Genomic DNA, 18,343 nt, shown 5'->3' with positions numbered 1-18,343 from the left:
ACTTTCATGCACTGCTTGTTTCTGCTCTTGCCCCTCTGAGGCGCGTAAACGCTTGCTCCATCAAGCTTCACTAATGGCTGACCATAACCGTCTTGTTTATGTATGGTAGATTAATTCCAGAGTATGTTGGTATCCTTATTCAAAATCAGAATCTCAATACAAAATAGTTAACCATGAATTCATGTTCATATATATATATATATATATATATATATATATATATATATATATATATATATATATATATATATATATATATGTGTATATATATATATATATATATATATATATATATATATATGTATATGTATATATATATGTATATGTATATATATATATATATATGTGTGTGTGTGTGTGTGTATATATATATATATATATATATATATATATATATATATATATATATATATATATATATATATATATATATATATACAGTAACTCAAATTTTTAGAATATGTAATATTAAAATAACTGATTTCTGCCTCCTGATTCTTCCTAGTGTTGCTTCCTCCTCAGCTCCATCCTGCTGAATTTTTCTTTCACCCTTGACTTGCTCACTGTGTGTTAAAACACTAATGTGTTTTAATACAACACTAAGCTTAATTTTTGCATAATATATTCATGCTTAATTGGATAAATTATAGACATGAATGTAACTGAAATATTTAGTATGCAAATGTAATATTTGGCTCTATTATATATAGAGTGCCAATTTTTAATTTTCAAAACTGTTTAATAATAAAAGGTTCTTCAGTTAAAAAAAATAGAACGTAGGTATTTTGTTTTAAATATTTTTTTTGTTTATTACATTGCTCATCATATATTAACTACTTAATTATGTAGTTAGCCTTACTATATTAAAATGTAGACATAATAAATATTCAAATCTGGAAAAATATGCAAGTTCTCAGTAATATGGGAGAAGTTCTGTCATGTTCCCTGAATGTGCATCACATTGTGCCAAAGTGAGAGCAGCTGTAGGAGCTCAGAGCTTTACTTGGCAGGCTTTTAGTTGGGTAATGTAGTGAACTTATACTACAGTCAAAACTGCTGGCCCACTTTCACATGGAAGCCCTCAGCACTCATAATAAAGCAGCTTTATCTGTAATGGCTCTCATTTTGGATTTTGGGATGTTCTAAGAATTTATGGAGAGTATTTTCACCTATCAGTGGTGTTATTCATACTGCAGTCTCATCAGTTGTGACTATGCAAAGATTTATTCATTGTAAGCTAGGCTCTTTGGAAAATTCTCCTTGTGACACTATAATGACTATTGAAATGGAAATGAAGATGTGAAGTTTAAAGCACTGTAGGAGGAGACAGCTGCGTGACTGATATGCTTTAGTGTTAGTGAGAGGTGTGAACCTAAACCCAGCTGGGCTTCAGTGATCTGTTGAGTGTTGTAAGATGATTGCCCTTGATTGAATATTCAATCAAATATTCTTCCAAATTAAAACACAAGTGTCAGATCTCACATGGATATTAAAAGATGTTTTGAATCATACCTCCCATGTTATTTGGCCGTTGCATAACTGCCTTTTGGATATTGGCAGCAGATCACATTGAAACTGAGCTGGCCACAAAATTCTGTGATTAACAGCAAATCTGTGAAATATGGCAATAACACATTTGTCAGTCAAAGCTGTTGAAGCTTGCAAAAGGTGAAAACAGAATGTCCGCACTTCTTGAATGATGCACAGCATATTTTTTATTCAATTTCTTTTTTGTAAATGTCATGTTTCTCTCTTTGATTTTGGATGTGGTCCGAAGGAGTTTTGGCATTTCGCGAAGTTCTGTACTCACTGTGCTTTAGATGGACTTGCTTTTGGTGTTCCAGAAAACTGCTCACACATCAGTTTTATTTTGCAACATCCAAAAGAGACAGTTGCAGTTGTAGTGTTTCAGTCTTCACAAAGAATGATTTCTTCAGTTTCTCTGTCCACAGTGTGGGAAAGTTTATGGTAACATAACATGTGAAGAAATATTTTTTCTCCTCTTTGGAACACTCCCTCACTGTAGTTGTGTTTAAAATTCAGTAGGAGCATACGTCCGACACATACTTGTTGTGCCTTGCTTTATTGAGAACTGACTTTAAAGGGAAATGAATGATGAATAACTAACTTAATATGTGTAGGATAATTTAGATTCACCATCTAGAAGCTTTTAGAAAAAGCATTGCTGGAACATTTTTAAAATGTCCCAAACAGCAAAGCCGCAAACCTACTAGTTTTTTGTTTAAGAAAATATGCACAAGTAACATTGTTAACCTTATTCTTATTTCAGGACAGCATCACAGTACCACCAATGCACAAAATCACCTTACAAAATCACCATCTTTGTAAAGATAAATCTACTGTCTCAGTGTTTCCTGACGATTATGTTGCACACCCTTTTGTAGAATTTAAAATAACTTTTATAAATCAGCCTAATAGAACTAGAAGTTGTTATTATTTTATAATGTAATTGACTAAATTCTTAACAACATTTAATCAACCTTAATCTAAAGATTATTCATTAGCAAACACAAATTGGTGGTTCTCTTGACACTACTTTTATGCTGTTCTCACAAATGCAGCATTTTACTGAGTAGTCTGTTGTATGCTGTTGTAAGCTGTATGTTTCTGATTGATGATCCTCACTGCCTCTTATTCGCTTCCAGTTTAGTTGGGAATTTCATATGTCTTCATTAGCTACTCTGACACTTTTATTAGATGAACAAATTAATATTTATCAAGCCTGTGAGTCTCATGTAGGGCTTGTTGTATAGAAATGTATTTAGGCCAAATTAGAGCCCTTGCTTAAAATGTAATATTTTATGCAGGCATGAGGTTTTAAATTGAAATATACTGTACACTGACTTTGTTTATAAAGCTGCATTTACATGGTCTGGGTAGTGATAATCCAACTTTTCATATGTTAGACTTCTGAAACTGATACTCTTCCTCCTTCTGTATGAGTGCTGAGGTTGGGTTTGGCTATGTAGATGCCATCAATCCCTCGAGATCCCAGAAACCGTAAACAAAACATTCTTCCAAATGGCAGTTTAAAAGTGAAACTGAGGTGAAGGAGGGAAGATGACCTGCATAAGAAGGTGGGAGAGGGAAGGGAAAAAAGTGGTTCAGAAAATATATTAGTGAGAAAAAAAGAAGGAGTCAAGGACACAAATGTTTCTACAAACAGTACAGAAGCAGAACCTTCTGTGAAAACTTGCTGTGGGCTGGATCCTAGCCTGAGCTTGGAGAACATTATGAACTCTGAGCTCTGACTCCTGAATGTAGAGTGCTGGTATGTTGATTCATGACATTCCTGAGGGAGAAATTTGGCTGACATCATGTGGGAGGGATGGTATACACTTCACCTCAAGTCACAAGCCTAAGTCACATGAGACATGATAGTGTTTTGCTAATGTGATAATGATTAACAAATGAACTATTATACAGCATTAATACTGATTTCAAGGATCAACAGTATCAGATAATATCATTTAAAATGGGCAATAATTAATATGATCAGGGCTTTTTATGTATGGAGTCTTAACTAATGAGTGAGTTTTTCCATTCATTCCTGGAAACATTATCAGTGCTTTATTGTGATTTTTGATTTCCACTGATTTCAATAAGTCTATGTGTGGATTTATAAAAAAATCTTTAAAAAATAAAATTGTTAAGCAGGTAGTCAGAGGACACTACAATAATCAATCGGAATTTATACATAGTTAAAAGTTGTTTTAATTTGATTATTAGTCTCCAGGTGAGTCAAATGCATAAAATTATAATGTATTGCCTCCATTGAGAGCAGAGTAAATATTCTATTAAATATTCTCAGTTTCCACCATAATGCTCACACATACACAGATTGTGTAACACAGATTTCCTTTACTCTTTTCAGTGACCAACAAGAAGCCAACAGAGATTTCTATCACAAAAGTGAAGCAGTTTGAGGGCTCTTCCTCTTTTGTCAGAAGATCCCAGTGGAGTCTCGACCAGCTGCGGCAGGTGAACGGCATTGACCCTAACAGGGTGAGTCACATGATCATTGAGAGTCCCTGTGGGTGGCATTGGGCTCCTTCTCCGTTCTTGTGCTCAGCTGTTCAAAAACTTCATCAATCCCACTGGATTCTCCAAGTGTCATTAATGTTTACTTCCTTTTTATCTTCCTGTTCTTTTCATATTTTTTATATCCCATTCTCTTACTCTGTCCCTGTCATGTCACAGGATTGTCCAGAGTTTGACCTGACATTTGAGAACGCGTTTGACCAATGGGTAGCCGGCTCAGCTGGGGACAAGTGCATGTTTGTACAGGTCCTTCACAACACGTGCCAGCGCTACAGTGCAGAAAGAAAACCAGAGTTTGTCAACTGCCAATCCAAACTGCTGGGAGGTGAGCTAGAGTAACGTTCAGTCACATCGCCGTACATTCCTACAGATCTGTATAATACAATGTTACAGATCTGCTGCATGCCCTTTCTCTCATTGTATCAGAGTGCTTTTTCTGATGATTTTTATTTCTCAGCAGATTGTGTTGTAATTGTCCTGTGCTGTGAGCAAAACTGTTTGTAGATTGCTAAAAGTTTTGAATTCATTTTTCCTCCAACAAATGTTTTCATTGATTGATGAAATAGAGCCCTTTAGAGTTATATTCTACACAATATTTCGTATATTTTCTTAAGAAGAGTAATGACTATGAAGACCCACTAATGTTTTTGCAATTTGAGCTGTCAGAAAAAGCAATCTGACTGAGATTAACCCAAATAATACACTGAGAAAAATGTTAATGTTAATGAGAAGATCTTGTTTGAAATTCATTGTGTTATTGCAAAACTGTTGAAGGTTATTCCCCTGTGAGTCACACTGAAATAAGTTGTTGGTTGGTAACCCCTTATGATCATTGTTCGGTTATTCATCTTCAGTAACTACTATGAATAATTCAGAATAAACAGTAAAGCTAATAGGATGGATGTATAGTTATAGAGTGAGGAATTATTCTGATCCGTCAGGAGGCCCTGCGAGTATGAGGGATTAACATAGTCTGGTGTCCTCCAGAGTCCTCGTCCCTTTCCTGATGGTAATGTCTTGGTGATGGTAATGAGCTCCCTTTTAGTCCATCAAGCACAGCTGGAAATTTAGCTTTACATCTTTGCTCACCCACAGAAGCTCTGGTGTACTGAGGGGACTGGATTAGCATGGATAGCAGTGTGAGGCAGGCCACTGGAGAGCAAAGACTCACAGCTGGATCAGACACATGCCTGCTATTACAGCATCAGCACTAAGGAGACTGGAGAAAATCTGGACATTTATAATTCTGTCTCTGTCTCTTAACTGACATAATGTTTCATAAAGGTTTAAGCGGGTTAGTACACTGTATTAAAAATAATGTGGACATGATTACATGGTAGAAAACAGAAGTTCGGTTTAAGGCAATAATAAAGGAAGAACCATTCTGTCCCTTACAGTCTAAGTCTCACACCAGTGCAAAACAAATATCATGAAGCTGCTCAGGTGTGGGACAATAACTGTGGGGGACACATCATCTGAAACCTATACTGGGCTTAATGTGCTTTAAGTATTTAAATGGATATTACACCTTGGATGTTTTTAGATATGGGGCTTTTGAACATAATTGCTGCTCGAGGATGTTGACGTGACTTCAGTACAAATTAATACCCAGTATGGACCATTACGCATCTTTCATTCTTCCCTGATATGCAGCACTCTGCCTCAAAGCTGTAGATCTTTATTAACATATATACTGTAGATAAGCATTTAGATGATCAACCAAGATGTCATTTTTATTGTTGTATTATTCTATCATTAAGGCTCCAAGAAATATTTTGTTTGAACCCTGTTAGAATTTTAGACTTCTTTATAAATGTTATTCTGCTGAATACAGGGCACATCCATTCTTAGGCTATTCACCTAAATCTTGGTTTAGAATATTTGCATAGCCTTTGCATTTGTTTTAACATTAAACCACTCAGTTATAACATAATTCATTTGAATAATCCTTCTCTCTTGTGGATGTGATTGCTGGTCAGTGGTCTGCCTTTTTTATAAGCATGTATAATATCTATTATTTGACCATTTTTCGTTGAATGAATAAGTTGTAGGTGAGTATTTCAAAACAGTGAATGTACACTGAACTGTTCCTGCCAGTTTTTAATAGCACCTTTTCCTATGATTAGAAACATGTTGCTTTACTATGGATTTTACATTTTATGTTTGACCTTAAATCCTTAATTTAATCAGAAGAAACCCCACACTGCATGTTCAATAAGCAGTAATGGCTTTTCTTTTTTTTTTGGGTTAATAGGTTATTCACAGTGCAGGTTTTGATGCATTAAAAAAATTACCTAAATATTTGTAAACCATTTCTTCTTCAGACTGTTACAACCTTTCAACCTTTCAAGTGTTTTAAGCTTTCTCTTCGTACAGTATGTTGCATTGCTCACAATTGGTCTCTACATTTAAAAAAAATCTTTAGCATCGTTTGCTGTTATATTAGCAGAGAGATGGGAAATTCTGGGATGATTACATAATCTTCATTTGAAACTCTGGCTGGTTGAATATGCATCTCTGCTAGGAGCGAACTATAGCTTTTAGTTTATTGTTGTTAGCCTTTAGTTTTGCTTATTGCAGGCTGAATATTCAAGATAGAAAAATACTAACAGTGATATATTTTGGACTGATCTATTGATTTATTGAGTACTTTGGAAGTATTCCTTTTGTAGTTGAAACTTTGGGGCACTAAGTAGATGTTAACTTTTATTAAATTTGCTTCTTATTCCTATATAAAGCTAATCGACTGAAAAATAAATAATTCACAGAAAAATAAATTAAATAAAAAAAACTTATAACAAACCGAGTTCTGCCACTAATCAATTAATGTTGATTAAAACATTTTTTTTTTCTGGAAAACACTGATTTGGGTTTATTTTGAGAGGCTGTACTTAACATAATTTGGACTGCCAATGCTTTTTTAAATAACACATTGGGCCAAATTTGCCAAGTCAAACATTTCTTAAGCTAAGATCTAAATAAAGTAAGCTATTACACATTTACATGAGAAGAGCATTTCCATGGGTTTTATAGTGGTGTATATTCAATGAATATAACAGTGAAAGGGATTTAAACCTTTTAGGTTGGTTTTTAGGTCAGCGTTTCAATGTCTCTAAAAAGGAGGAGACAGCAAATGAGCAACAGAAGGGAAACCCTATAATTTGGTAAATATGGCCCAAATTAGACTAACTGGATTGAAAATGAAAGAGAATTCACAAAGCTAACACCTGTGAGTGAAATTAACCTAAAATTATTCAAATAAACCATCAGATCACCAAGCCATTTTCTTTGTTGTTTTCTGTAGCAGAAGATCAATCAGTAAATTCAGTCATTTACCGTTGCAAGATCTTTTTGAACAGAATGAGGAAGACAGTTATGTCAGACCCAGGTGTCCTACTTCAAGCAGGTAAGCAGACAGAAAGAGATTTGCCATTGAATTTCAATTGGGCATCTGTAGTTGTTAGATGGTTATAATTTTTAGTTCTGTAAGAATTTATCATGTCATCGCTTTTGCTGACAACACTGTGCTCTATTTCAACAACTGAGTAGTCAGATAGTCAAATAGAGCTGTTCCCCTATTTGGTCTTCTAGTATCTGAGTTATATCCCTGAACTAGAACAACATAATTCCTTTCCAGAGACAAAACATAAAAGCTAAGACAAATAGTAGAGATTATTGAACAGCAGCCTTGTGGGGTCAGATTATTATGCAGAATTACAATTCACCAGAATTTAAAGAGTAATCTGTGTAACTGCACAGGTTGTTTCCTGTTTGGCAGGCTGGAGCTTAGCATTAGTGCTGGGCTATAGTCACATCTCTGCACGATTAACCTTCACTCTACTGAGCGTTTACCATGTCAGTATCTCTCTGAAACTCACTGTGTCGAGAGCTGTTACCAGATTTATTTGTAGTGGTGTTTTACAACTCACTTTGCTTAGATTATTGTACACCTGCTCCACAATTCCGCTTTTAATTGTGAGCAATAGATCTACTCATGAATGGTTATCAGGAAACCTAGACTATTACAGTTTGCTGAAGTGAAAAAGCCCATGTCTGATATGTCTTATGCCCACAGTACACTGACATCAATGCTGTAGAAACAAATTACTCTTGAAGTTTCCACCCACAGCAGAACCTTTTTCTGTGGGATGCATAACAAAAAGGTCAGATTATTCAGCTGGAGCAATCATAAGAAACATATTTGAGAGTGTGCACAATAGCAGCATTAGCATAGAAAATGTCAGATAAATCTCTGATTTCAAACACGCAATGTTCATTTGGAATAAATACATATCAAATGAATACATACAGGCATACATACAGGTAGAAGAAAGAATGCTCTCCTTCAGTTCTATGATTTTATTTATCAGGGCCTAAATAACAATTTTGTGGTCCTCACCAACTTCTATAAACAAACAAATAACCTCAGGTAACAACAAAAACACAATAGATTTCAATATGTAGTCATTTCTTTTCCCAAAAATTAAACGACATAAGAAAAGACATCAGACATGACCCCAGAGAAGCAATTGTTGCTGCTCATCAATCTGGGAAGGGTTATAAGGCTGTCTCCAAACAATTTGAAATTCACCATTCTACAGTGAGAGTGATTGCTTACAAATGGAGAGCCTTTGAGACAGTTGCCAAGTTTCCCAGGAATGGGCATCCCAGTAAATTGTGTCCAAGGTCAGATCACTTAATGCTCAGAAATACAAAGAAAAATGCAAGAGCTACATTATGTGACCATCAGACTTCTCTTAGCGCATTAAATATTTATGTTCATGACAGCACAATCAGAAAAAGACTGAATAAGTATGACTTTCTTGGAAGGGTGGTTAGGAAAAATCTCCAAAAAGAATATGGAAGTACGACTTAGATTTTCAAAATTGCATCTGAACAAACCACAAAAGTTCTGGAACAGTATCCTTTGGACGGATGAGACCAAGGAGAAGATGTTTGGTCATCATACACAGTGCCATGTTTGGCGAAAACCAAACACAGTGCATCACCACAAACACCTCATACCAACTATCAAGCATGGTGCGGGAGGGGTGGTGATTTGGGCTTGTTTTGCAGCCACAGGACCTGCGGAAACTTGCAGTCATTGAGGCAACAATGAACTCCACCAGAATATTTATACCAGAATATTCTTGAGACAAATGTGAGGCAGTCTGTCTAGCATCTTAAGCTAGGCCAAAATTGACTCATGCAACAGGACAATGATCCCAACCACAACAGCAAATCAAATCTGAATGGCTAAAGAAGACAAAAATGAAGGTGCTGGAATGCTCAAAGTCCAGATCTCAACTCATTGAGATGCTGTGGCGGGATCTTAAGAGAGCAGTGCATAAAAAAATGCCCTCCAACATCAATGATCGGAAGCAATGTTGTAAAGAAGAGTGGGCCAAAATTTCTCCAGAATAATGTGAGAGACTCAGGTCCTACAGAAAATATTTACTTCAAGTTACTGTTGCACAAGGCAGTTCTACATGTTTTGAATTAAAAGGTGTACTTATTTTTTCCCACCTGGTTTCTGAATATTGGTTTACGTATTGGAAAAAATTACTACATATTGAACGCTGCTGTGTTTTTTGTTGTCACTTGAGGTTATTTGTGTGTTTATGAAAGTTGGTGAGGACCACACAATTGTTATTTAGGCCCTGATACATAAAAACATAGAATTGAAGGAGGGTGTTGTTGAGAGAACCACGTAAAAAAAAAAAGCATTACTTAGATAAAGTGAGAGAATTCAACATTGCATTACAAATCTCACTCTGCCCATGAGTCAGTATAGAAGAAACTCTTACAGTTAGTGTTGAGTCATTTTTCATTAGATACACCAAACTTTGATAAGCTAGGCTAGGCTAGGCTAGGCTAGGCTGTGTTACATGAATGAAAAGTGCCTGCAGTTGTAGGCCTTATGAAACAATGAAAAAAAAAAATCTTCTGTCATCCACCACAGTTGTTTTACATGGTCTTCCAGGCCTTTTTGTGATCCAGAGCTCACCAGTGCATTCTTTCTTTGTAAGAATGTACCAAATAGTTCATTTGGCCACACCTAATGCTTTTGCTATCTCTCTGAAGGGTTTGTTTTGATTTTTCAGCCTAGTGATGGCTAGCTTCACTGCCAGTGACAGCTCTTTGGACTTCATATTGAAAGTTTACAGCAACAGATTTCAAATGCAAATGCCACACTTGAAATCAACTCTAGACCTTTTATCTGCTCACTTGTAAGTAAAATAATGAGGGAATATTTATTATTTAATTTCAACTCCAATATACTGTGCTAGACTGCTAAAATTACTAAAGCTTTGTCAATGTCCAAATATATTTGAACCTGACTGTATATAAAATGTGCATCCTTTGGACATGCTTCTATATTATGCTATTTTGAATAGGAAAAGAAAAATGACTCTATTAAGAAGCTGCCACACTCTAAAAGTTGTTCTTTTACATGTATGCATGTATGCAATTGTATGTATATATGTATACCATTATTATTCAGTCATTGCTCACTGTGTTAGTTCATCTCAATCCACCAGAAGTCCACCAGATAGAGGGGGGTTTACACATTGTGCACTACAACAGTTTCTGAAAGATATTCTACTACCTAAAGACACAACACTTTCCCCAGGAGTATGTGTTTATATATGCATAGACCTGTGGGTTAGTTTATTGAAGTTTTATTAAAGTTAACTTTGATTGAAGGGCGATGCTGAAGCTTCCCCTTTTGTTACAATACTGTGCAGATGGCTCTGTTTCTCCATACCTTCTCCTCCTCCATTAGGTCGTCAGGTGTTCTTTCTGCAGTAAAAACACACATGGGTCTACTTCTAAGTTTTTGGGAATAATTGATTTATATGCAAAACTTTTTTTGTGCGGAACAATCTGTCTGCCTGTCTGTGCATTTGGTTTAAATGTCAGGTTGCACATGCATTTATTACATGTTGAAACAGTGAATAGAGGTTTTTGTGTTGAAACACCACCTCACATCTTGGGTCAAATGAAACCTTTGTATTTTCAGCTGTCTGCTCCGTCCCATCTGCTGCCTTCTGACGCTCACATTGTTCTCTGAACTAATCTGAAGCTGCTTTTTTTTCAGTCTCCTCAATTGTTCTCACAGAACATTTCGATGCATGTGTTTTGCTTCTGTGAAGAAGCATTTGTTTTAAAGTGTGAACCAGGAAGAAAGAGGCTTTTTTGTGGAGCGGTGGAGTGTTTGGTCAAGCAACAGTGTCTCTACAAAAAAAAGACACCACCCTTTCACTTATAAGGTGCTGGATATATGGTTCTGAAGTGAAGGCATGTGGAGAACCATCTCTTCCATGGACTACTTTGTTAGTATAACAGCAGTGGCAGTCTGGAAGCAGCCCAAATTATATAGCTTGTCAGTGGGAACATCTGCAGGGTTGGGCTTGTCAGAGGAAAAGTATGGTCTCCCCTGAACATTACGGCTCTGTTGATATGGTACAGAAATATCCTCCTGTTTCCATTATCAGCTCATCCTCTGAACGAAGAGGAAGTGAGGAAAGGGCTAAAGAGCTAAGAACTAAACACCATCTTATGTGGTACCGAGCCAAATTTTACACTGTTACCGAGTTTGTACAGTGAAGAGAAATGTTGGAATATTACACTCCTTTGTGCTGTTTTTAAAGCTCAGTGATGTTTTTTGCAGCTAAGCCTAGGTGTAATATTTTAGATAATCCTGAGACCAATAACCTGCTTATGAGTAAAAACAAAGTTTGACCTTGGTTGAGATGCAGCCTTCAGCACTGTATGTTTTAAACATTTATATATGAAAAGATATCAGCTGATTTATATATTGTCTTTATTCTTCTACTTCTATCTGTTAAATAAATAATAAAGTCTATTACAAATCTATTACAGCCGAGGGTTTCTACCTGGTGCCGGTATTTTGGAGTCTGAACAGAAGTAATGTGATCTCACTTTCTGTCTCTTACATTATCCTCCTGCTTTGTGTGTTTGTGTGTGTTTGTGCACACAGGTAACAGCATCCTGCACTCTGCAGCCGACAGTGTGAGTAGTGCAGTGCAGAAGGCCAGTCAGGCACTGAATGAACGTGGAGAGAGACTGGGCCGCGTGGAGGAGAAAACTGGAGACATGATGAATAGTGCTCAGCAATTTGCTGATACTGCACACAAGGTACAACACTTGCACTCTTCCACAAGCATAGAGATCTTACCATTATTTACCATTCTTATAAAACTAAGATCCAACTGCTACACTTTTGATGTGTACATGGTCATACAGAAGATATGAATATTCTTCATTCACCCAGCTAAATAAAGATCTTATTTACAACTTTTGAACTTTAACCTCTTATGTTCCAAGATATTTTTTTCATGAGAGTAAAGAGTAAGTGCATAGGAGGTCAAAAACTCACAGTAAGGGTTAAACATAGTTTCTTCAGCTGTCATTTTCTTATTCCACATCCTCCTTTAAAGCTGTTTGCTTTAAAAGTCCTCCCATGTCACACATCTTTTTCACTCAAGCGTACCCATCCATTCTAATTACATACCAGCGAAAGCACATTAGCTTAATTTGGTTTTGCATGTCTAACGGGATTAAACGTCCTCCTGGTAACGTTGTCAATGCATGTTTCATCTATTTTAACAAATAACATTATGTCACTCCCTTGGGCCTCTTTTAGAAGTAATCAGTCTCTACCTATTTTTCTGCTATTAAAAGATATGCTTGAAAGACTGATGCTTGCGACAACATGGGAGCCTAAGTAATGTATTTATAAATCTGTTCACATTCATGTTTCATAACCAAAGAGCACATAAATGAAATGGATGTCAGTGTAATAGTGGTGTGAATGAATAGTGTACGTTTCAGTGTACCTAATGTTCCCCCATATGAATCCTGTCAAGTGAAGCTGAAGGGCAGGGAGTGAGGGAGATTGCTTTTTGCCATAAAATAAGAAGACCCATAAAACCCTCCTGTAGCTGCTATCAATTTTCCTTTGGGTGCCCCTACATTTTATTTATTTATTTATTTATTTATTTTTTCCTTAACTGATTTGGTTACGGTATTTTTGGAAGAAAGAAGTGCAAGAGCCAGACATTATAGGACTGACGTAATCTAACTGTGATTTTAAGAGAGGTGAATTAATTTAGGTTCCTTTAGTGCAAGTAGGTTTGAGAGAATTCTTTAGTTATTGTAGGTCAAGAAATTGATAAACTCTTAAGTCGTATTAGTCCATTGTAGGTCCTATTTAATAATGAGATTGTGCCCTTTACAATTATAGAGTTATTTCCTGATCAGACTTGTCCTTTTAGATCCTGTCTAGTTGGATGCAGCTATTGATGAGGTGCGTGCATGTTTGTTTGTGTGCGCGTGTGTGTGTGGGGCTCTGCTGCCCCCGGTTGTTAATTGTGTGCATGGCAGCTCATCCAGCTCATTGTGAGTGCAGTCCATCCAGCTGTGAATGAGATTGGTGCTTGTGCCCTTTCTATAACGAGCTTCCCACTGAGCCTGTTAGAGCTCTTATTAATGAGATTAATGAACTCGTAGATGAATGAGACACTGTAGAAATATAGGTCTCCAGAGCTATTGGAAAGTTCTGTATGTAGAAAATTGCAGACGTCCAGAACACTGAAAATGAACAATGTTTATGTGCCATTAGTGTTATTGGCTGTATGTTTCCTGTTGGAGAGCTCTGCCCTGTTCTGATGGACAGGCTGTGACCACTTGGCAATTAAAAGTAATTCAGTTTGAGTTTGCGTGGGTTGGGAACTCGGCTTAATCTTCATCACTCACAGATATCTCCTGCAGCCTGATTTTCTGAGTGACATATTATTTCTCTCCCTCTCTCTCCCTGTCTTTCTCTCTGTATTTCTTTATGTCTCTCTCTCTCTCTCTGTCTGTTTTTTCATCTGTCTCTTTCTGTTGCTCTTTCTTCTTGTTTCTCTCTCTCCTTCTCCCCATTCCCCATCTGTACCTCTCTCTGTCTCTTTTACAGCTGGCCATGAAGCACAAATGTTAAACTGTGCCAAATCACAGAGGGTTCTGCCAACGACGCCTGTCCATACATAGAGTGGATGGATTTTAGATATTATTCTTTAAACAAAAAATATTTAACACTAGTATTATGACTTAATGCTGTTTTTCAAAAAAATTTTTAAACATCTTCCTGGTGTTTCCAGAAGAGGAGTTCAAGCTGGGGTAGATGATGTCTGGCCCTCTGACTGTGCGTGACGAAAAAGCAGCTAGGGCGCATTTTATCTTTTCAGGAGCCTCTCTTCTGGTTCCTTTCACAGAGGGGAAGGGGTGCAGAGATTACTGGGGTCCTGGATGCAGGATTATCTTACAGAAGGAAACACACTGTGTTACATTTAGGGCCAATTAAATCAATGTACAGAAGAAAAACCATTTATTAGCAATTGCCCAAGGGTATGACTTATTTATCTCTGAACCTGTAATGCGTTTCATATCATCGATGAGCGCTAGCTAATCCATATATTTGGTCAGAGATTTCATATTTCAGTCATGAAATTATAAAATAAACTAATAGAATTTGAAGTTTGCTATTAACCTGAAATAAATGCTTAGCAGTGTATGTAGTTATCTAAACGTACTTTTAAATGAACTTTGTGGGCAAATCTCTATCAAAAGCAGTGCTTATATAGCTTATGTATATGGCTTTTGTTTTGGTTTAGACAATGTTATTCAGATATAAATCGACAGCATTTAAGTTAACTAAGTCTGAGTTGATCACTATGTCAAAAGTGCAATAGGTACAAGTTCCAGTTTAAGCTTTATGAAGGGAAATTCATTATTAAATAAAATTGGTAGGTAAGAAATTGTTCATAGTTGGCCTCTTGAGATCAGAAAAAATACTTTGTATTTGTATTGTATAGAATATATAGAAAAAATACTTTGGATACAAAAATACTTTGTATTTTTTCTATATTTCTCGCAAATTATAGAATATACTTATTGAATTATCCTTAAAACTTCACACCACAGTTGCCATTGATGATATTCTAATTTACAGCTGTAACGTATGAAGTGGAGACAGTACCAGTTAGTTTAGTTCAGCAGTAAGTTGTGTTGCATACTAATGACAGTGTGCTGCCACTGCCAGTGAGCTTTTAATGGTGTAAGTGACTTTCTTTATTCTGTAACCGTATATGTGATGTCAGATGATTTGCTTGTATGAGTGGATTGAGGTTAACATTTGATTGTTTCATGCTCAAACTACATAATTACAAGTTGATTCTTGTGTAAATCAAATTAGATTAGATATTTTTAAGAATTTGTATAACATGTTTGTGAACCACAGAGCACCTCAAACTGTTTTATTGGTAGCAATATTTTGTGGCTTTCAAATAGTACTTAGTACTTAGTAACTGTAGCTGTTTACATAATAGCAGATTTCATTACAGACAGCAGCTTACTGAGTCTGAGGTGCTCGTTTAACTCGTGTGGGGTTTTTTTTTGTTCGGCATGCAGTTATGACCCACTGAAATCTTTATCATCACCCTTCAGCAGAAATGAACTACACAGTGGTCATTATTTTAATGAAAATGTAAACAGTTTTGAATGCATATGTAATATTAACTGGCCATCATTTCCAACTGCATGATAATACAAGTTTTCTTAAATATTATCAGTGTTTTTACACAATTCATTTCCAGACACACGCTTTTACAGATTCGTACTGCATACTTATTTTAAATGGACCATGCTTGCAGTACTTAGTTTTTAAACCCTGTGAATGTACAGTTTATTGTTCTGATTCGCATAATTATTATTGAGAGATATATAATGGCTAGTAGATTTGAGATTAATATTAGATATACATGTTGATTTTAATGGTCACTTACAACAGAGTTCTCCAATTACAGCGCTGGAGGATGAAAATCAGCTCTGGGTTCAATTTTTAAATGTGGATAAATGTTTAAAAGCTGTATGTAGAGAAGCATATTGCACAATCTAAGTCAAATATAGACTGTCAAACACCTTTATAGGTGAAATAAAGGAAGATATTTTATTAAATTATATATTTGCGCTACATTCCTTAAGTGCTGACAGTAAAGAAAGTGAAAGGGTCAGACATTTTATGTTAGATATCCAGCACAACCTGATGATTTAATCCCAATAGTAGTGCCTTTGTCAAATACATTTTTAATTTCTTTTATGAATATAATCATGGTTGTTTTCCCTAGCATATGTTTTTGTGTAAAATTTTATGTATGCAATGTGTGTTCAATTATCTATTCCAAAATGATCTCCTCATTAATACCAATTAAAATGTCATAGTATTGTTTTTATATGGAGTTTTGTATCTACATCAAATTGCTAGTGAATGTGATACAGTGCATATGTTCACATGATATGTCATAACTGTAAAGAATGTGGTTTCTCCTTTATTTTTCAAAAGTTCATTCCAAGTTTCTCTCCAGATAAAGGCACGAGTAAAGCACCTGTATTGTGTAAATCAAAAAATCCCTGACATTCCTGGCTTGTCCCTTCTCCCACAAAATTTCATCCCTCCATGCAATTTACTTAATGTAACAGAAATAGTGAACGTTTGAAGCAATCAGGGATTCATGCATAATTTTTTTTTTCTTTTTTTTCTTTCTATTTGTATTATTTTTATTTATTTGCAGTGTGTCTTAATATAGACCAAATGTCTGTATGTCTGAGTGTCCCACCATCTGTTTACAGTTTGTGCTGTGGTGTTTCAGTGTTGTCACGTTAACCTCCACGTCTTTGTGTTCTTGTTAAGGGCTTTAACTGTATTATTTTGGGGAGTTTCTTTTACATTTTTAAGAACTGTTGCTTCATGTGAGTAACCCAGAACCCAGTTCTACCAAATTTGTTATGGTATGATGAAGTACTTAGTTGCAGCCTTAATACTTCTGGTTTTGCTGTCATACTGGCAGAACTGCACAAACTGCGTAAAACTTTGTGAATAGTTTTCACCTATATATAGTATTTTCATTAATTCTTGCACTGTGTCTTTTAACCTGTTTCCATTCCATTAATTCCATTCCATTCCTTAATTCCCTTATGAGTGTTTCCGTTTCTAGATTTAAATGTCCCAGTGAATAGCACCTGTCATAGGAGCTTCTTCAAAATTTAATGGTCACAAAATAAATTTTGCTAATAGTAAACTGAGCTATACATTATTCAGTTTTGTGGGTACATACCATGTATTTTCTACTGAAAATGTGTTGTATCAAATACGTGACTCTGAACGGATGTGATTTTCACCACAAGGTTTTGCCAAAGACTGTCACTGTCAAAATAATAAATCCTTATTTTCCTAGGTACCATTGACAATAAAAATGGACTTTTCTGACTGAACGTCTATGGGCAAAGTTTAATCTCAGATTTTAATAATAATAATAACAACAAATTTTTAATTTGCGCAAAATTACTTTTAATGTAATGCTGTGCTGAGGTTTTAAAAAATAATTTAAGGATTTAAAAGTGATGTCACAGTAAAAATACTGAAAGTAACTAAAAGCCCATTAATATCAATGTCCACACTCTTTGCTGTTTGTTTCCTAGCAGGAGCAATATATGATGGTTATATATGGTTATATATAATATTTAGCCTGAGTGCCGGGGTGTGCTATGTGGACATCTTCTGTTATGGTTTTTATTTCACATCAGTGTTTCACATCAGTGTATTTTTCAATAAATTCTGTTATGGTTTTTATTTCACATCAGTGTATTTTTCAATAAATTATTTTGCTTTGTACTGCACTGAAATGAACTCCTTCACTTTTATTCATTCTTTCATAAGGGTTCTGTTATAAAATGTTAAGTTTTACTGTTTAGTTTACTAATATTTTGCAGTTGATTTTCTGTTGAATATCAAATAAAAATGTCAAATATTATGAACTGGCTTGAATTTGTTATGTTTGAAAGAGTTTCATGCAGTGCTTGAATCAGCCTGTGTTCTGGCAGACGTGGCTGTGCCTAAATGACTTCTCGGCAGTGCGTCTTTATTGAGTCTGTGCTTTCCTTCACTCTAATAGCAGTATAATGCAATAATTAATGGCACAGTTGGTTTGACAACTGTGAGCAGGGAAGTATGTGTGTGGTACTAACAGTGAAATCTATGATCTAGCTGCAGCACCTCAGCTGGGTAACTAAGTGCCTCGTAAAATACCTCAGGCATGACGGTGGTAGATCATATCTCATCCCCTAGCAAGGCACTAGCTCTCTCCCTTTTTCTTTTTTCTCTTTATAATTTCCCCAATAAGCAGTGCTATAGAGTTTTAGGACAATTATTGTAGTG

At 35.7% G+C, this 18,343-nt stretch overlaps 1 protein-coding gene across 3 annotated transcripts in view; it reads left to right on the top strand.

Moving 5' to 3' along the window:
- Window positions 1-17,939, top strand: part of stxbp6 (syntaxin binding protein 6 (amisyn)) — a 52,244-nt gene extending 34,305 nt beyond the window's left edge. For 2 of the 3 annotated variants that reach the window (XM_034308064.2, XM_026933983.3), the window contains 5 exons: window positions 3,896-4,026; window positions 4,222-4,387; window positions 7,367-7,468; window positions 12,068-12,225; window positions 14,048-17,939. In XM_034308064.2, coding sequence (XP_034163955.1) covers window positions 3,896-4,026; window positions 4,222-4,387; window positions 7,367-7,468; window positions 12,068-12,225; window positions 14,048-14,071 — 581 coding nt within the window. In that variant the 3' untranslated portion in view covers window positions 14,072-17,939. The remainder of the gene's footprint in view (window positions 1-3,895; window positions 4,027-4,221; window positions 4,388-7,366; window positions 7,469-12,067; window positions 12,226-14,047) is intronic. The other variant, XM_026933984.3, reaches the window with a different exon arrangement.
- Window positions 17,940-18,343: the final 404 nt, after the last annotated feature.

The sequence above is a fragment of the Pangasianodon hypophthalmus genome, chromosome 10 (genome assembly GCF_027358585.1).
Source record: "Pangasianodon hypophthalmus isolate fPanHyp1 chromosome 10, fPanHyp1.pri, whole genome shotgun sequence".
Taxonomy (NCBI): Eukaryota; Metazoa; Chordata; class Actinopteri; order Siluriformes; family Pangasiidae; genus Pangasianodon; species Pangasianodon hypophthalmus.
Note: the sequence above shows the minus strand (reverse complement) of the source record. Positions and strands in the feature narration are given on the sequence as shown.